This window comes from Pongo abelii, chromosome 14, assembly GCF_028885655.2.
Source record: "Pongo abelii isolate AG06213 chromosome 14, NHGRI_mPonAbe1-v2.0_pri, whole genome shotgun sequence".
Lineage (NCBI taxonomy): Eukaryota > Metazoa > Chordata > Mammalia > Primates > Hominidae > Pongo > Pongo abelii.
This window is the reverse complement of record NC_071999.2, coordinates 22,561,055-22,581,960: the sequence shown is the minus strand read 5'-3', so window position 1 is coordinate 22,581,960 and position 20,906 is coordinate 22,561,055. Positions and strand designations below refer to the sequence as shown.

The 20,906-nt window shown below is 36.8% G+C and overlaps 1 protein-coding gene and 1 long non-coding RNA gene across 7 annotated transcripts in view; one reads left to right on the top strand and one right to left on the bottom strand.

The window, feature by feature from the left end:
- The window catches only part of XPO4 (exportin 4), a 124,863-nt gene that overhangs the window by 72,823 nt on the left and 31,134 nt on the right, over positions 1-20,906 (top strand). For all 5 annotated transcript variants that reach the window (XM_024257687.3, XM_054528793.2, XM_054528794.2 and 2 more), the window contains 3 exons: positions 3,685-3,797; positions 8,555-8,712; positions 8,963-9,137. In XM_024257687.3, the coding sequence (XP_024113455.1) occupies positions 3,685-3,797; positions 8,555-8,712; positions 8,963-9,137 (446 nt within the window). The remainder of the gene's footprint in view (positions 1-3,684; positions 3,798-8,554; positions 8,713-8,962; positions 9,138-20,906) is intronic.
- Positions 1-20,906, bottom strand: part of LOC129049440 (uncharacterized) — a 45,153-nt gene that overhangs the window by 14,225 nt on the left and 10,022 nt on the right. The window contains exons 2-3 of one of the 2 annotated variants that reach the window (XR_008512523.1): positions 20,136-20,303; positions 4,305-4,371 (exon numbers count right to left, since the gene is read on the bottom strand). This is a non-coding gene — a long non-coding RNA (uncharacterized LOC129049440). Of the gene's footprint in view, positions 1-4,304; positions 4,372-14,863; positions 15,046-20,135; positions 20,304-20,906 lie in introns of those variants that run through there. The other variant, XR_008512524.1, reaches the window with a different exon arrangement.

Genomic DNA, 20,906 nt, shown 5'->3' with positions numbered 1-20,906 from the left:
TAATATTAAACATCATACAATGCATAGTAAGCCTTCCTCCCATATAAAAGCCGGCATAGTCTCTTATTCAGGGGGAGCAACCTCAGCAGTTTCACGGTGCAGTCTGATAACTAAAACATATTTCTTGTCAAAACAGCATTGTCTTTAAACATTTGTTCTGTATAAACATTATAATGCCGTTCCATATAAACATTTATTATACTGTTCTTTTTGTTTTATGTTTTTTATTTAAATGCTTTTGGGAATAATTAACTTTTTTTAGTAGAGTGGGATATGATTTATAGTTACAGGATTGTAATTGTGTGCTGTGAAAAGTATAATATAGTACATGTGCATTTTTATTAAGGTATATAATAGTGGTATTATTAGTGGTATAGCCAGGCTGGCTGATAGAAGGTAGTGAAGTCTGCAGTGTTGTAGATTAGTTTTTTAGTGGAAGGTAAGTGTAGCCTCTTTGCATGGAGCATTACAAGTGTGCATTCTTGTTAGAAGGCAAACATCATGCCAGAGATAAAAATCCTTTCCAGGTTTGGAATTGGAAAACAAAAGTAACATGGAGTTTTGTAATAATTATGGGGAAAGGTATTTTCTGATAGATATTACATACTAACTCATAAATCTCCCATGCTCTTGGCCACATGTAAGGAATTATAATCTTAAAAATATTCTGGTTACCAACATTTGAAGAAAATTGGCCATAGAATTGGGCATCGGGGACAGTGTGCTGAAAAACAGACCATGATTAGGAGAGGCTAAACCAAGATTTAAAAAAAATCAGATTTCAGGGTTATTTTGAATCTGATGTTACATGAGCCATTGCAGTGAATTCCATTTTATATCTGGGAAAAGCCCTTTTTAAATAAAACTCATATCCATTTTCCCTTAATGTAAATAATTGATATCCAGAAGTATTAATAGAGTATATGCTTTTTATAATTTATAAAAAGATAGAGGAGAGAATTATATGAGAATTTTGGTTTAGGTTTAATAGTTTCCTTTTGTAAGATTTCTTCCTGTATTTTCTTACTGATACTTTTGTAAGATTCATTGAATCTTTAGGTTATCATCTCCCTCTTACCAAAACACACTGTTGCCCCTCTTGCTGCATTATACCTGGAAGGCATAATTAGAATGTGAGAGACTCTCCTCATTTCCTTGGAATAGAGTTTTTCACATATCCAGAAGTAGCAAAATTTATAAATATGATTCCCTTTGCTTCTGCCACCTGTATTCTTCCTCTGTACTTGAACTGTCTGCAGCTCTTGAAGGGAGGTTTGGGCTTTCATTCTCTTGCAGTTACAGCACCTGAAGTATTTGCCTTCTTACTCTGAGGGATCACACATCTGCTAGCTACTAAAACGGTAAATGGTCAGCTTTGGGGCCGACCATTTTATTATGGTTATGTGAACCCATTTATCTGTCTCGTATCCTATATAATTTAAAAATAAAATCATGACACCTTTTATAAGCATATGAAATATTACAAAATCGTTATTTTCCTAGTTATATTTCGTTTGTTAGATATGGCATATTGAAAATAAAGAGAAATAAAACTGGAAAACAGTAAGTGAAATATATTTAAATTTTTATGAAGTATGAAGAATTGGCCAGGTGTGCTGGCTCGTGTCTATAATCCTTGCACTTTGGGAGGCTGAGCCAGGAGGATCAGTTGAGCTCAGGAGTTCAAGACTTCCCTGGGCAACATAGTGACACCCTGTCTCATTAAAAACAAACAAACAAAAAGTACACATACACACAACACAAAAAGAATTGATTGCCTTACTCAGAAGATTTATTTCACATACTATAGCCTTTGCCATCCCGTTATTGTGGAAAATTTCAAAGATACACAATAGTAGAGAGAATACCCAGCTTTAAACAGCCAGTCTTGTTTCATCTGTGCTCTGCCATCCCCAGAATATTTTGAAGCAAATCCTAGGTGTCAGATAAATCAGTATATTGTAGTATTGGGTGAAGAACACAGCATTGACCTTAGACCATGATCAGTGCCTGGTAAGAAAATGAACTCACTCTATATTGATAGCTCTTAGGGTTCACGGGTTGATTTTTTCCCTTTTTAAAATTGGGCTTCTTTCTTTTGGCTTTTTTGGCCTTCACCTCTTTCCCTGTACCTCCACAAGGGGGCAGATAAAGGAAGAGAGAAGGGAAGTTTAAATGAACCAGATTTGAGTTTCACTTTTGTTAATCAGTCGAATAGAGTTGCAGAAGATTTTGGGGGTGACTTTTCAGAAACAAGTAGCGACTTTTCTCGTTGAAACAACTCATAGTGCCCCTCCCTGCTTTTCAGAGACAGAATAGTATTAGCTATTTTAAAGGGGGTTAAGCAATAATCTTAAAAAAAAAAAAAAAAGTTTCCAGAGCATTATTACAGCCTTTAATTTTCCCTGTGAATAATAATTTTTCTGTAAAAATAACGATTTAGACTACTCAAAATACAGTATTTGAATTTCTATCTACTTTTTTCAGACGATAGCTCTGGGTGATTATCATTAAGATTTCTCATTGAGTGATGTGAATGTTGCATAGTCGAAGTATTTTAACTGGGCATTTGATTACCAATGGAAGGGGCATAACCACTGTTTTTTGTTTGTTTGTTTGTTTTGAGACAGAGCCTCTCCCTGCCACCCAGGCTGGAGTGCAATGGTGTGATCTTGGCTCACTGCAACCTCTGTGGGAGAGTGTTTTCAAGCGACTCTCCCGCCTCAGCCTCCCGAATAGCTGGGATTACAGGTGCCTGCCACCATGCCCAGCTAATTTTTGTATTTTTAGTAGAGACGGGTTTCACCATATTGGCCAGGCTGGTCTCGAACTCCTGACCTCAGGTGATCCGCCTACCTCGGCCTCCCAAAGTGTGGAGATTACAGGCGTGAGCCACTGTGACCGGCCGAGTTTTCTCATTTCTTAAAAGCCTCAGTTACTGTGGCAGTATCAATGAATCGTATTCATAAAAACCTACAAATATATGATGGTTACTTTATTTATGGTAAAATGGTATTCTGTTTGAAGCATGTTTGAAATTGAATGCCTGAACACCATATAAATTGCTTTTTAGTCGGTGGGAATTTTAAATAAGCATCTATAAAGTTTTTTGTCAATAGATTATTTCTTTGTCTTGATATTTAGATACTGTGACCTGTGGGAGTTTTTTTTCTTTAATATTATATGTGTTTACTCTTTTTGTTCTTTTGTTTTCCCAGTGAATATATTTCTTCTGGAAAAATGCTGTTTTTCCTAGTAGACTTTATGAAACTCACATTTTGTATATGTGGTGTTAATTGTTGCAAGATATTGGGGGAAATGATGGGATAAACTTGCAGAAATTGATTCTTTTTACATGAATTTTGGCATATGCTTTGCAGTAAGTGTATTTCCTTCTGTTGCCACCATTAAATTCTCTGGTTCTCAAAGTTTCTGTGTGCCTGCAGCATGACACATAATTACAATGAAAGCATTACCTTACATTCCTGTAACATTCTTTTTTTTCCCCAGGCACTTAATGCCTTTTATTCCTTAGCTTCATGCATGAATTATGTAGCATATGTGAAGAGGCTTAAACTGTTACCATTACAAATTCTTTCTAGATGGCTCCTGTTATATTTAGGATATACTTATACTTTAGACAAAGTAAGAATGTTATTGTTGTTGACCTTGACACCAAATAACTGGGCAGACATTATATAGCTATGTTTGAATCCTCGCAAAATGTGCTGTTGAAGCCAACAGAGTCCTGGCGGGAGACTCTTCTGGACAGCAGAGTTATGGAGCTTTTCTTCACAGTAAGTTTTAGTCTTCATCTCTGGTAGCAAGAGCCATAGAAAAGAGGAAATGCCTTGGCGTGTTTCTTAAGTAAAACAGAACAGATTGCTTTTCTCCCCTAAAGTCTTGTCTTCTCATCAGTATGGCTGCTTAAACAGAAATTATTTTAAAAGGTTCTTGCTAATTTATAAAAATGTCACATAGTTATGAAGGGCTTAATATCCTTCAGCAGAAGTTCTCAAACTTTTAATTTCAGGACCCCTCTATACTCTTAAAAATTTATTGAGAACTCCAAAGAGCTTTTCTTTATATAGGTTATATTTATCCTGTTAAAAATTCAAACAAAACTTTACAAAATAATGTGCTAAAAAGTAACAGTGAGAAACGATTACATATTAACATAAGTAACATTTTAATTAACTATATTTTTTGAAAACAAAGCAAGTTTAATGAGAAGAATAGCATTGTTTTGCATTTTTGTAAATCTATAATATCAGACTTAATAGAAGACAGCCAGATTATCTTACCTGCTTCTGCCTTCAGTTAGTTGCAATATCTCACATCGTGTGGCCTCGGGGAAATTCCACTTTTTACCTGTGTGACAGTGAGAATGGGAAATGCAGATACTGTCTTCATATTATTATGCAAATAGTTTTTTCCTCACAGACAACCTGACAGGCTTTTAAAAAGCTTCAGGGATCCCTGGGCCACAGTTTGAGAACTGCTATTCTAGAGTGTAGGTTTTATATTTATTATATTTATGAGTCATTGGTTAAGTTGGTATTATGGAATAGTAGTTTATCTCATGTATAACTTTAGACAGTCCTCTTTATTATTGGCTAAATATCAAGATGTAGGCAGTATGTTCCCACATTGGCCAATGTGTATCCCCAATAAAATGGTCAAAAGCTGGAAAAACAATTCATATGTGTGTGTTTATGTGTTGGATGCTAATTTGCAGTTATAGGGGGAATATACAAGTTAGTTAGATATAATGACATGGACAAAAGCCCAGGTAAAAATAAATTAAAAGTAAAAAAGCTATTTTGCTTAATCCCAATTGTTAATTTTAGTTTCTTTTCATTTGTTTTAAAAATATAGAAGAGCCCTTCAACTACCTTTTTCTGATTGAACCATTTAAAATAAAGTAGTAATGTGGTATGTATTTTGAAATATCTAGAACAAGGTTTTCTATCCATGGGTATATATAAAAGATACTTTCTATAGAAATATTCAGACTGAGCATTAAATAACCTTGTGGTTTCTTTTTAAAATCAGAGAAATGATGGCTAAAACCACTATCAAGATCAAAGAGATAATTGTAACTAAATTTTAAAATTCCGTTGCCTGCCTCATCTGACAAGAATTGTTTTGATACGAATCCAAGTCCAAGTCTTTGTATTATGCACTTGACTGAAAGTAGATTCCACTCCAGCAGTTTTTGAAAAGGTAAAAAACTTGCTGGCAGTACTGGAAACAACTCTACCAGATCTGAACAGCTGTCTAGACAAACCAGACAGCTGCTCCTGTCAGCTGTGAACAACCACATGCAAATAACTTGAATTTGAAAGTTAACCCTTTTTTGCTTTATTTGAACAATTTTTGTGTTTGTAGCTATTTTCACTTAAGCAGTTTATGAACAAGTTTGTTACTTGTTTTAAAAATGACAATGGCTAATCTTTTTATTTAACTTTGGTTAAATTTAGTTTTAGTTATATGAATTTATTGCCTGCTTTAAAGCACTTTTCCACGGGATATCACTTGTGCTAGATTTGGATAAGCATCAATATACTGTTGCATAAGAACAAGACTTTAAATATGTTAATCATAAGACTTTAAATATGTTGGAATACTTTGGGTTGCATTCTGCCCTATAGAAGTTTACAAACTTCTTAATTCTTTTTCCTTCTATAAGGTCTTGGAAAAAAAACCCACTTTCATTGTGTTTTCTTCCTACCTTTTTGACCAGAGTCTTCTTGATTTCGCTTATGGTCTCTTCCTTCTTTGCTCATCACATAAATATTGGCGTTCCTATCTTAATTCTCAACTTTGCTGACTCTGTACACTTTCCTGTGGCTCTCTCTTCAACACGTAGACTTCAGGCACCGGTTCCCAGATGACTCCTACATCTATATTCAGCACAGCCTGCTCCAGAGTTTCAGAGCCTTATAATCCAAGTGCTTACTGGATGTTTTAATTTGGATGGCCCACAGACATCTCAGATTTAACATGTTCCAGTAGAATTCGTCATCTTCCTTACTTGCTTCTCCTTCCTTGTCTTCCTTTTCTTGATGCATATCCTTGCCATTCACCTCACTGGGCGTCCTGCTGGGCTTTGCTTTCTCTTATCCCTCTGTCCCTTTCCCATATTCAGGTGGTAATTCAGCTTTCCGGTTTATAATACAGTTTATATTGAAATACATGTTCAGATATGGAGGAACTCTTTTGTAATGATGACGTTGGAAGAAAGGCAAGAATTTATATTGTATAAAAATTAAGCATTTATTATTAGTTTTATGTGGTTTATATTTCAGGTAACATAAATTAAGCTTGAACAGCACACACCATCTCGAAAGACATTTATTTATTTTAACTTTATTTTTAGTTATTTCATTAGCTATTTCATTGAGGGTATTCTTTCTTTTGATTGCTCGCTTCGAGACCATAATGAGCATTCAAGATTGTGAGATGGATTCTTATTGTCCCAGATTACATTGTATCTGTTGACAGAATATATCCCTGGATATCATGCTTAAATGCTGATTAGATTCTAAGGCATCAGATTTCAGATAAAGAACTTATAAGAGTGAGTTGTGTTCAGAAGTTTATGAACTAGACAGTGTGCATATATGAATTTGTTTATTGTACTTGGAATTTACTGTATAAAACTTAAAATACATTAGAATATAGTTTGAAAAATATTTGTATTTTAGACCAAGGATTTGCAGACATTTTTTATATAGGGCCAGATAGTAAACACTTTAGGCTTTGCAGGTCATATGTTCATATTCAACACTGCCATTGTAGTACAGAAGCAGCCACAGATGTTACATAAATAAGCATGGCGGTGTTCCAGTAAAGCTTATTGATGGTCATTAAAATGTGAATGTCGGCCTGGCGTAGTGGCTCATGCCTGTAATCCCAGCACTTTGGGAGGCCGAGGCGGGCGGATCACCTGAGGTCAGGAGTTTGAGACCAGCCTGGCCAACATGGCGAAACCCCGTCTCTACTAAAAATACAAAAATTAGCCAGGCGTCGTGGCACGTGCCTGTAATCCCAGCTACTCAGGAGACTGAGGCAGGAGAATTGCTTGAACCTGGGAGGTGGAGGTTGCTGTGAGCTGAGATTGCACCATTGCACTCCAGCCTGGGCAACAAGAGTGAAACTCTGTTTCAGGGGGAAAAAAAAAAGAATTCTGTGTAATTTCCACAGGTCACAAAATATTATTTTTATTGGTTTCCCCCCAACCATACAAAAATGGAAAAAAAAAACACCCCACAACCATTCTTAGCTCACAGCCATGCAAAAACAGGCGGGGGCCAAATTTGGCTTATGGGCTGCGGTTTGTTCTAGTCCAAAGAGTATAGCATATTTTAAGCATGTCAGTTAATCAACTAACTTTGTAATGTTTAGAGATTATTTAGTATTTTAAATTTCGTTACTAGAACCTTGAGAAGTTCAGGGATTAAGGATTAAGGGACTCAGTGAACAAGGATTTATTAAGTGTTCATTGTGGCCCAGCATACCAGTGAGTACTTAAATGTTCTGACCTGAAGTAATTTAGAAACAATTTGCCTAGTCAAAGTGAATATAACCTAAAACTATGAGTTTGATGTTACACAACATTTACAAAATAGAGAGAGAACTTTGTGTGGGAAAGAAAAGGGCTAGAGTGGTTAAGTACTTCAGCAAGTACAAAATGGTACATCCAACAGTAAGTGTTGGATGGATTAACATTAATGATCATATTTCTTCACTAAATTTTCCTGGGCTCTATCATGTCAGATTACAGAAATGAAACCTTTAACAGCTGAGAATATTAATACTATAAAACTAGGGAGCAGTATTTCAAGAGCATTCCCTTCATGCAAAACACTATACCAGGTGTTTCATGTCCGTATTGTATCACTGAAATAAAATATAGGTTAGCTTTAAATGGATTTAGGTATAATTTACATTTTGTATTCAAAATCTTTTAGTAGTTATTAATAGCAATGATGTAGTTTAAACTGAGATTCAAACAAATTGTAAGCAAACTGAGAATTAATAAAAGAACGTGCTTATTATATTTTGGTTGAATGAATGCATGAATGTCTAGGGATTCAATGGTATATTGTTTTTCTAAGTGCGCAACTGTTTACTTCCACTAAAGCAGCATCTATATACTCTTTATTGAACTTGTCTGCTAACTTTAGCAAGAAGCTGTAGCTAGGCATAGTTAGCATAATACAGATGACTGTCGTTGTTGCTGTTTTTAGAAGAAGCAGTATGTCTGACTGGCTGGCATCTGTTTCTCTCTTTGTCATAACATGCTGGAGACAGATCAATTTTCAAAATGTAGGTAGCCCTCAGTTAAAAATCAATTGATATGTTTAAAATAATGACCTGTAATGTAAAGTGGACTGAGGGACAATTTTCAATTTAGTTTAATTCAGGAATTAATTTTCTAGAATAACCAGCTACAGTGAATTTTTCTCTTACCTCATTCGGCATGGTAGACACGTGACCCTTACAAAGGAAGAATTTATATTTATGGATTAGTAATTCTTTCTAACAGGTACATCGAAAAATCAGAGAAGATTCAGATATGGCACAAGATTCTCTGCAGTGCCTTGCCCAGTTAGCTTCTCTTCATGGACCCATCTTCCCTGATGAAGGATCACAAGTTGATTATCTAGCACACTTCATTGAGGGATTACTGAATACTATCAATGGGTAGGTATACTTGCCCTTTGCAGCTGAAAAAGGAGCCCTACGTTTTGTGTTTAACAGTAGAAGAAAAAAAGAAACTAGTTATTTTTCCCCCTTATATTTTGAAGTAAAGTCATATGGGTAATTTGAAATTAATAAACAGACATACCTTTTAAAATGAATCAGTAACGATATTTGCTTGTTTGGAAATGAGTTATTATATTAATAATTTTTCTTTTACTGCCACTTAATACTACTCATTCCTTGGTTTTAGAATTGAAATAGAAGATTCTGAAGCTGTGGGGATCTCCAGCATTATCAGCAACCTGATAACCGTGTTCCCACGAAATGTTTTAACTGCCATTCCAAGTGAACTTTTCTCCTCCTTTGTTAACTGCCTCACACACCTCACTTGTTCTTTTGGGCGAAGTGCTGCATTGGAAGAAGTGGTGAGTGACTATTCTAAAGTAAATTGTGTCAGTTTTCACAAGGAAATTTGTGGTGCCTTTGGAACATTTCTCATGACAAGTAATTATTTTAAGTGAGTGCTGGCTATTGTTAAAGTGACCATTTTGTTTAGATGTGCAAATTATTTGGGAAACATGACCTTTAAAAATTTGTGGATTAAAATAGCTTTAGTTGGCGATATTTACTGGTCTTAAGCATTTAATTTTGAGATAATTTAGTACCCAAATATAAGAGATGGAATGAAATGAGCTGTGGTTTGTTCAACACAATTTTTCACGTAAAAATTATGTCGAAAGCTTATTCTAACAGCAAAAACATTGTTTACAAGATGCTGCTGTGGTGTGGTGTAATTATGTGTAATTTTTTTTTTTTTTTTAGAATTTTTACTTTGGACTTACTTGGCAATTATGTAAACATAATTTGGTTCAAATCGTTGAAACTTTGCTTATTTTGATTAGACTGTGCTCTCTAATTTTTTGGATGGTAATGCTTTAATAGTGTATCCTGGTAGAATTTAATTTACATTGAAATTAAGACCGATAACAATACTGAAGATGTTTTTTGGTACAAATTTCCAAATGTGTATTTTCCATATTTTATATTTAAATTTAGACGTCTACTAAAACCCCTTGAGGACACAGCTGCTTTTGTAACAGTTATTGTGAATAGCTATATTAATCATGGAAAAAAATTGATTTCATTCCACAAAGTAGTGATTAAATTGTGATTTGGTGTGATTAAAGTGTGAGTTTTTTCGTATCCCTTCAGAGGTGCTCAGAGAATAGAGAACTCGAGAGTGATTATGTTTATGTAATCGGGCACTTTTGTGATTTGATGAGGAAAGGAACCAGGTCAGACAAGTGTTTATATGGTAGAGAAAATGTAGTAACAGAAAAATAGAAGTTTAAAGGCATGATATGTACAGTTGAATGTTTCAGAGGGATAATTTATGTTCTAAACATAAAAATCCAGGGTAATTTGAAGTATTTAACATTTTAAGTATTTACGCTTTACTCAAACCTCTTTCAAATGATCACAGATTCTGAACTAGTCAGGTTTTATTTAACATGAATTCCTTGCACTTTCCTTCTCCCCCTTGGTTTATTTTCTCTTCTAAACCAGGTGGATTAAAGAGCATGTTGATCCTATATTTAGAAACTAAGCTCCTTTTAGTTCTGTTTGTGAGTTAAGCGTGTTCCTAAACGTTTTAAAGAATTGCTGGAAGATATATGGCATCCTTGGTTTGCAAATTTTAAGTGCAGAATTTATTTATTTTGAGGACACTGACATCTTGACAATTTTTCCTTCAAGATTTGACGTAGGAGTGTTGGAATATAGAAAGCCTACATGCATTTGCAGAGAAGTAGATGTGTATTGTGCTTGTTTCACAGCAGGCGTGCTCTAGTGAAGATGAACCTAACAGGTTTCATTCAAGAAAAGTATTATTTATTTTCATTTATTTTACTCTTTTAATTAATTTTTAATTGAGCTGTTTATGATATTTAAAAATTATTTTTTAAAATAATTGGTCACCTGTTGAAAAGGACAGAGGGAAAAGATCTGTTTAAAGTTTTGCATTAGTCGTAGAAACCAGGCTGGGGATGTGTGGTGGAGTTGAGGGCTAACGGGGTGGCCCATGCATGGTGACTTTCTTAAGAGTAAAGCTCCTAAATGTCGTCTCAACCTCAAGCGGTTTCCGTTGTATCTTGTGTATGCTGGGAGTAGAGGACCAGGGGAGTATACAGCTAATACCAGAAATATAGGAACAAATCCAGCCAAACCAAATTGGACCTCTGGGACAGAAACCATTTCATCTTTTGTTTTCTCGAGCACCCAGTAATTGTAGTAATAGTACATAATATGTAGTTGTCCTGAGATGGAAAAGTATATAAAGACATGATCTTTTTTTTTTGAGATGGAGTCTCACTCTGTCGCCCAGGCTGGACTGCAGTGGCACGGTCTTGGCTCACTGCAACCTCTGCCTCACAGGTTCAAGCGATTCTTCTGCGTCAGCCTCCCGAGTAGCTGGGATTACAAGCATGCGCCATCACGCCCGGCTAATTTTTGTATTTTTAGTAGAGACGGGTTTTCACCATGTTGGCCAGGCTGGTCTCAAACTCCTGACCTCGCAGTCCACCCACCTCAGCCTCCCAAAGTGCTAGGATTATAGGCGTGAGCCACCGCGCCTGGCCAAGACATGATCTTTTAAGTAAAATTTGAAAAATTGAGGCATATTAAATAAATGAGTTTGGGAGTTAGCATGGGATGAAAAGATGATGAACTTTTGAGGGAGACCGCACAGTTACAGGCCAGGCAGTCATGAAGAGCAAGAGTTCAGGCAAGCTGCTTCACTTTTTTTTTGAGCATGTTAGCTTATTGGTAAAGTCAGGGTATGAATTCCTTCCACTGCTTTATGACATGGATTAACTGCATGAAAAGTACCTGTATAGGCCAGGCTCGGTGGCTCACGCCTGTAATCCCAGCACTTTGGGAGGCTGAGGCAGGCGGATTGCCTGAGGTCAGGAGTTCGAGACCAGCCTGCCAAACATGGCAAAACCCCTTCTCTACTAAAAATATAAAAAATTAGCCGGGCATGGTGGCGGGCGCCTGTAATCCCAGCTACTCAGGAGGCTGAGGCAGGAGGATTGCTTGGATTCGAGAGGCGGAGGTTGCAGTGAGCCAAGATCATGCCACTGCACTCCAGCCTGGGTGACAAGAACGAAACTCCATCTCAACAAAAAAACAAAGGAGGGGGGAGGGGGACCTGTATAGTGTACAATAATTTATTACAGGCAATAACATGTAGAATAATTTTAAAAAATGAGCCTTTAAAATAATAGCTTTTATTGAAAACTTGTGTGCATTCTTACCACATAAGAACAACTGTTGAGTTTTGTTTGGTGCAAACTAATTATAATTTTGATTTTTAAAATGATTTTTATAATTGTAATTTTGTGAAATATTGAAAGCTTCTTTTTCCCGTAGGAAAACAGGTTCCACATGTAAGACTTTGTTTTACTGTGAGAATACTTTTTTCAGAGCTGTGTTTGTTTAGGAATATATACAGATTATCATCTTTTTTAATCGCAATTCATGTCTTTGATGGTGGTAACGTTGTGTAGCAAGGGAAAAAGAACATCTTCATAGGAAGAAACATTCTTGATACCAGTGTGTGTTTTTGAAACCCATGTCATAAAGCCACCTTGCTTGGTGGCTTTAGCATGTGAGTGAAGAGACATATTTATGAGTACCCTGACTTACAGTTAACTGAGAGTCTGTGTTCACAAAGAGCAATTCCGGTATTCGGCCAAGTTTCTCTGTGGCTGCAGAAGTTTCTTGATATTATTTGAGACTTCTTGGAGATAAGAATTTTTTCATTATACCCAGAAGTCAAATTATTATCCTATTGCTGAACCGAAGAGGTAAGAATGAATGTGGAGATGAAAAAGTATTGCCTTAAAGATTAAAATCCTGCTGGGCTTGGTGGCTCACGGCTGTACCTTGGGAAGCCGAGGCAGGCAGATCACCTGAGGTCAGGTGAGGAGACCAGCCTGGCCAACATAGCAAAGCTCCGTCTCTACTAAAAATACAAAAATTAGCCAGGCGTGGTGGCACACGCCTGTAATCCCAGCTACTGAGGAGGCTGAGGCAGGAGAACTACTTGAATCTGGGAGGCAGAGGTTGCAGTGAGCTGAGATCATGCCACTGCACTCCAGCCTGGGTAACACAGCAAGGCTTTGTCTCAAAAAAAGATTAAAATTCTATCAATAATTGTTCATATTAATACAACAACTGTTTTATAAAAGATTTATAATAGTACATGCATTTGAATTGGTTCAGTGAAATTCAGGGAGAATAAGACTTGAACTGTATACTCTAGTTTGTTTCTTGGTTTCTTTTATAATTAACCATTTTGAGTTCAGCCAAGTAGGCGAAGCTGTGCAGTATGTTGCTACAGGAACAGAGCAGCCTTCATAGCATTGAGGTATTTTGTATATGCATTTTGACGTATGTGTTGTGTATAAGGGCGATGGTGGTAAATAACAATTTATAAAGGAAGAGCCTTACATCTAGTTTTAGTATATTTGTAGCCTAATCTCAAGATCAGCAGGACAAGGTAGTAATGAAGAAGGTACTTGATAAAGTTTTTAGGAAGTTGATTATAGAATGTAATGCAATAAAATAAATTTGCAATTTGTCGAGTGAGTGAGTGTATTTAGAGGTCAGCATTCTTGATTCAGAATCTAATTTCTCTGGCTTATTGGGTAATTACTTTGTAGTGAGGTTATGTGACAAAAAGGAAGCCATAAATTGAAGCCAAATTACAGATTGAGAATTGGGGAGCATAAATTTTGGGATATCTCAGTGATAAGAGGGAAAACAATACTTATTCTCTGGGATGGTTGTGTCAGTACAGTGTAACTGTGTAGTCTACCTTGCACCTTCACCCATGAAAGGATGGATTGTTTGAAGATCCTTGCCAATCTCCCCACCAAACGGTTCTTGTAGCTATGAAAGAATAAACTGATGATACTGGAGAGAGCAAGCTGGCTGTCCAGCGCCCCCCACCCATCAAGCACATTCATTTCCTCTGCTTAAAAGATAGAATTAAATCCATGAGTATTTTTTAAAGCTTGCACATTAAAAGTATACTTTTTAGAAATAATAACAATAGTTTTAGCTCTACCAGGATATTTGGAAGAAAACTAGTTTCTATTTTACCTTAAATACAGATTCTTATTAAGAGAAGTGTTTTAAGAATTATTTTAATGTTTTAATTCTAATTGGATGATAACCATGCAATATTTCATGACTTGTATGAGTCAGCTCTGATTACTTAAATCTGCTTTACCAATCCTAGTACAGAACCAGTGTTAAGTTTCACAGAATTCTTGCACCTTTAGTGCAGTGGATTTAGAATAAAGCTTACTTACTAACTATTGTTCCATATCATATCCCTTATATTGTTTGTTATGCTAGTATTAGAAACATAACTAGATCCAATGGACCTGGGGTTCAAAAATGAATACTAGAGTGGGGTAGAAAAAAAGGGATTTCTAAAGCATTTTCATACTATGTGGAAAATTAAAAAAAAAAAAAAGAAAACAAAAAATCAAAAAAGGGATTGCCCTTTTACCCCATGTAAGCCGAGTGAGTCCCCGAGATGTCAGCCACTATTCAGCTTTGTTAAGTCTGTATTGAGCACTTATCGTGTGCCGGGGACAGTGTCATAACGTGTATGCATTCCTTTACATTGAGAATTTGGAAACTCCTGTGCATTTTCAAAAGGAAGAAAGTATGTTAATCCAGTAGTGCAGCATTTAAAATCTTTTTCTGAAAATTATAGCTTGGACTCTTGGTGTTTTTGTGGGGGTAGTGGTTTTTGTTTGTTTGTTTTTTGTTGTTGTTGTTGTTTTAAGTGATCTGTCTGTAGGATTTTTCTAACAGCTGCAATACTTGTCTACTAAATCTATTTCTGTTGGAGGATTCCAGAAACCAGGAATACTGTCAGCTGCATAGGTACTCTGAAGTTAAATTAATTCTGTATTTTAAGAACTAGCTAGAAAAAATAAAAATAAAAATAACTAGACAAGGATTTAATTTATTTTTCATTTGACATTCAGAGACTTCTAAATTCCTACATTTTTAAGTGGAGAGTTCATGAAGTTTTATTTGTGACATTTGTGTCACTATATTGTTCCCATATTTGCCTTAAATGATACTTCGCTAGGAAAGAATCTACATACCAATAGCAGATGAATAACAGCATAAACTAATAGTATAGCTCTTTCAGTCTTTAATCGTTCATATGTCCTTCTTAATGTTTTACACTGTGCAGCACAAATATTATTTGTGATTTGTCATTGGACGTGGGGGTTGTGCCGATGCCTGTAAATTTTAAAGTTATTGTGAAATGTTTCATTCATATAAAGTACTAGTTTTATGTTATAAAAATATAAAGAATAATGAAATGAACAATTATGTATCAACCACGCAGATTAAGAAATAGTATAGTATATTGATGGAGCCTTTTTCTGTTGTTTTTTAACCTGTGGTTTTTTCCTTCTCCTGTTACTGCATGCAAGTGTTTGGTGCATTACTTATTTCTGCCAAGTGAGTCTATAAGCAGATGCTGCTGGTGAACTTCCCAGCCAGTGTTTTGGGCACTTTTTTGCAGCTTCTACAATCTCTGATAGTTGAAGCTGTTTTCACTTCCAAACTGTTGTAAAGAATAATATAAAAGGAACTTTTTGAAGGATATTCTGTAGACATAAGATTTTCTGTGAAAATGAATTTCCCATATTCATCTCACTGCATTTTTTTGTCTGTGAATCACATATCTAACACATGTTATTTATGTTTACATATGAAGATAATCTTGATGATCAACAGAAAGAGCTTTCCAATTTCATTGAAAGCATTTGGAGTTGTCATGATGATTAGTTGCTGTTCACGGGAAAACAAACTGTAACTACCTTAGCATGAGATTTAGCTCATATTTTTACAATACCTGATATTAGATTTATATAGATAAATATAAATATAGATAAAGACTTTTTATATTTTAGAGCAGTTCTGAGTCCACAGCAAAAATTGGGTGAAAATACAAACCCCCTCAAACATGCAGCCTCCCCACCCTCACCCATCAACATCCCACACGAGAGTGGTACATTGTTACAGCTGATGAAACGACATTGACACATCATCGCCATCCAGAGTCCATAGTGTACATAGGGTTCACTCTTGGCGTTGTACATTCTATGGGTTTGGACAAGTGTATGATGTCCACCATTAAGGTATCACACAGAGTAGTTTCACTGTTCTGAAAATCCTCTGTGTTCTGCCTATTTATCCTTCCCTGCCCCTCACAGCTTCTGGCAACCACTGATCTTTCACCTGTCTCCATAGTTTTGCCTTTTCTAGAATGTCGTGTAGTTGGAATCATGTAGTGATGTTAGATTTTAATCTCTGAAATTCAATTTGATGTCAAAAAGGGGACAGATTTCACATATTGAAAGTTTTCTTTTCAAAGCTTCATTTGACAGCATTTTCGTAAATAAAAGTAACCACCATTTTGGAATTATGTATTCAACATAATTACCAAAACATAAAAGATTTTTTTCTATGACTAAAGAGTTGCAAATTTATTGCTCTATATACTTCCAAGGTAATTATGGGCATTGAGAGATAAGTGCTGATATCATAATTTGATTACCTTCTCCACCCTGCATTTCCAGATGGAGTAAAGTGGGGTCAAGTAGTCTCATAAGCTCTAAGCCCCTCTCCAAAGCCTCTCTGGCAGCAGGCCTGACAATACCAAGGGCATGAGCACATAGTGTCTAGCTTGGTCTCCTTAGTCATCTCTGTGCACGTGCTGCTGCCTTGGCTGCTGGGTTTTGGCCAGAGTGGCCATGGAGCAGGGCCAGGGTATTATGAAAAAGTGCTAGATTAGGTTTCAGTTTTCTGTGATTAGACTGAAAGATTTAGTTGCCAATTGTCAACAACCATATTTCTCACACTTTGCTCGATGAGTTATATTATCTCCAAAATAAACCAGAAGGCTGTTTAGAAGTCCATAGTCTTACTGTAAATTGCCATCCAATGAGTTGAGGCTCTTGCAGTCTACCTCGGATCTTCTGTTCTAATATCAGAGTGTTAATAGGAGGGATTATTGAAAGCTTTTTTTAATAATAGGCATATAAGACTTTTACTTTTTAGTTATACTTTTATGTATATGAATAATTAAACCACGATAACATGTGTTAGATATGTACCTAAAAAACAACCAAGATAGGTCTTAGAAAATATCCTGCTTTTTTTTTTTTTTTTTTTTTTTTTGGAGACTGGGTGAGTCAGAGGATGCTTTTCCTAAATTCCTCTTGTGATATGTTACCAGTCTGTTTATTTTGGCAAGATAAACTGTTAAGACTTAACAAATGATGGCTGTAAAGCACATGCTTTGTTAAGTATATAAACAGGCCACAGATGTTTCTATGGAAAGAAAGTATCTTATTCATCTCCATATTCCAGTGCCTGGCTCTTAGGGTTCAATAGATTTTTTTTTTTTTTTTGAGACAGGGTCTTGCTCTGTCACCCAAGCTGAAGTGCAGTGGTGTAATATTGACTCACAGCAACTTCTGCCTCCCGGGTTTAAGCAATTCTTCTGCCTCAGTCTCCTGAGTAGGTGGAACTACAGGCATGTTCTACCACACCTGGCTAATTTTTGTATTTTTAGTAGAGACGGAGTTTCGCCATGTTGGCCAGGCTAGTCTTGAACTCCTGATTTCAGGTGATCCACCCATTTCAGCCTTCCAAAGTGCTGGGATTACAGGCATGAGCCACCATGCCTGAGTGAGAGCTCTCCTAAAGTATAAACCTAGGAGTGGAATTTTTTGATCAGAGAGTATGTAAATGTTCACTTTTAGAAGATAGTAGTGTCAAATTTTTGCTAAAGTGATTGGACCAGTGTATTACGTGTATGTGAGTTCTCAGTGATCCATGTTCTCACCAACACTTACTGCCAAACTAGCAAGCATCAAATATCTTAATTTGCTTTCCCAAGTGCTAGTAACATTGAGCATCTTTTCATATATTTAAATATGTAGTTCTGTGATTCCTCTTTTGAAATGCTTGTTTGTGTCCATTGCCCATTTTCCTAATAGGATGTTTGTCTTTTCCTTACTGATTTGTAGAAAGTCTATATATGTTCTAGAACTAGTTTCTCGTTGGTTATATGGGTTTCAGATTGATATGGTTTGGCTCTGTGTCCCCACCCAAATCTCACATGTCGAATTGTAATCTTGTAATACCCATGTGTCAGGGGCGGGGACCTGGTAGGGGGTGATTGGATTATGGGGGTGGTGGTTTCCCGCATGCTGTTCTCGTGATGGTGTGTGGCAGTTCTCTCCTCACTCTCTCTCTCCTGCTCTGCCATGCTAAGACATGCTTGCTTCCCCTTCGCCTTCCACCATGATTGTAAGTTTCCTGAGGCCTCCCAGTCATCCTTCCTGTTAAGCCTGCAGAACTGTGAGTCAATCAAACCTCTTTTCTTCATAAATTACCCAGTCCCAAGTAATTCTTTACAGCAGTGAGATAATGAACTAATACACAGATCTATTCTTTTTTATGGCTCCTTTTTCACTTTTTTTTTCTGTATTTAAAATATGGAATAATTCTGTATTTAAAATATGGAATAATTTTAGATTTACAGAAGATTTGCAAAGACAGTACAGAGAGTTTCCATGTGCCTTATACCCAGTTTTCTCTTAATAGTATCATCTTTTGTAGCCATGGTACATTTGTCAGAACTAAGAAATTAACGTTGGCATATTATTAGTAACTAAACTAAAGGCTTTATTGGATTTCACCAATTTTCCCACCAGTGTCCTCTTCCTGTGCCAGGACCTAGTCCTGGATATCACATTGCATTTTGACTTCATCATATTTTTTGATGAACAAGTGTTCCTCATCTTAATATAGTTGAAAGTTGTTTTTTTTTTAATGATTTGTAATTTTGGTTCCAATGTAAAGACGCCTACCCTTCCTGTGTTTTCTTCTAAATTCTTTAAAATTTGCCTTTCCTGACTTTAACATCTTAGAATTTAGTCAAGTAGGGATGCAAATTTTTTTTCTCCATGTGGATAACAGGTTTTTCTGCAACATTTATTGAATAGTCCTTCATCCTCAATGATCTGCCATACTGTAGTTTTTATGTAAGTGTGGGTCTCCCCTCTGCCTCCCAGGTTCAAGCAATTCTCCTGCCTCAGCCTCCCAAGTAGCTGGGATTACAGGCTCCTGCCACCATGCCCAGCTAATTTTTGTATTTTTAGTAGAGATGGGGTTTTGTCATGTTGGCCAGGCTGGTCTTGAACTCCTGACCTCAGGTGATCCACCCACTTCAGCCTCCCAAAGTATTGGGATTACAGGCATGAGCCACCATGCCCGGCTCCTCCTTATTCTTAACATCTTCTAAGTGAATGCTTCTGGGTTTTCAACTTTAAAAATAAATACTTAGGTATCTGTGTGCTGATGATGCCCTAATTTGTATTTCCGTCCCTGATCTCTTTACTAAACTTCAGACATGTATCAGACAGTTCATAGAACATTCCCACTTGGATTCCTATTTTGGATCTAAAATTTAACATGTCCAAAAGAAGAGAGGCCGAGAGGCCTTCATCTCCCTGTATGCGTCATCTCACGTTGCCCTGTCCAACACCTCCATCCTTCTGTATTGTAGGAATCTTCCCAACTGTCACAATAAAAACCCAGGTGCACCCCCACCACTGCCTTGTTTTCTGTCTTGCCTCAGGTCATTTTCCAGTGTCAGCCCTTTCTCCAAAATCTGTACCCAGTTTGGCTGCTTGGCATCATCTCTACCCTGGTCCATGGCACCATTATACTTTGCAGTGTAAGCAGTCTGATTTTCCTTTAAAGAATTATATCTGGCCAGGTGCAGTGGGTTACACCTGTAATCCCAGCCCTTTGGGAGACTGAGGCAGGAGGATCCCTTGAGGCCAGGAGTTCGAGACCATCCTGGCCAACATGGCAAAACCCCGTCTCTACTAAGAATACAAACATTAGCTGGGCATGGTGGTGCACACTTGTAGTCCCAGCTACTCAGGAGGCTGAGGCAGGAGAATCGCTTGAACCCAGGAAGTGGACACTGTAGTGAGCCAAGATCACACCACTGCACTCCAGCCTGGGTAACAGAGCGAGTCTCAAAAAAAAAAAAAAAAAAAAAAAAGCATTCTGTTTCAAGCATTGCAGTGGCTTCTTGCTGCAATTAGAAGAAAACCTAGTGTCCTTGTCATAGCCTATTGAGGCCTTTGATCTGTTTCTTGCCTGCCAGCCCCCATTCTCACCCCATGTTATGTCAGGACCTGTCACTCTCTGCTCCAGGTCCACCGGCTCTCTCTGTGATATAAATGCCAGGCTCATTCTTGCCTCCTGACCTTTGTAGGTTTTTAAACTAGACTGACCTTTTAGCCAAATGTTAGCTCCATTCAGGGAGATCTTGGACCACAAGTAACTCTGTGAAACAGGCTGGTGGTGTGCATAGTCGTCCTACCTTTTTCTCTGATAATTTTTCTCTTCTTTCTCAGTGGTGTAGTTTTGGTGTAACACTTTAATTCAGTCAGTAATAGTAGCTAAATGAAGAAGAAAGAATAGGAAAGAGGAAAATTAGGAATAACAAGCTAAACAATTTCACTGAGACTATCTTAAAGCGTATACAGCCTCAGGGTCTCCTTAGTGGATCTCATACAGGTCTAGTTACATCCGGTACCATGCTTGTGGAGAGAGGCCTATTTAGCCAGTCAGAGCTTTGGGCAAGAAGAAGCCTGGCTTTTCCGTAATCTTATCTACTTGTCTCTTTCTGAGTTTCCCACATGTGTTTCCTTTGTAAGAAGAAAAACTAACTGCAGTGAACCAAAAAGATGGAGAACCAGAAAGAGGGAGAAATTTATTTCCACATTCACAAAGTATTTGTGCTTGTTAAATTTCTGATTTTTCTCTAAGTATGGGACACTTTTGGTATTTCTCTAATAATTATGAGTTGAGTCAACGGGTATTACATTTTTTTGAAGACACTTATTGCTTTTCTACTGTATGGAATTTGCTGTTCTCTTTTATTATGAGTTATTTCTTGTTAAGGAGCACTGGTGGAGTTCTCCCCACATATTCTTAAAGCTGCTGATTAAGTCAGTCTGTTTTCATCCTTCAGTTTCTCTAAAACCATTTTAAAGTGTGTA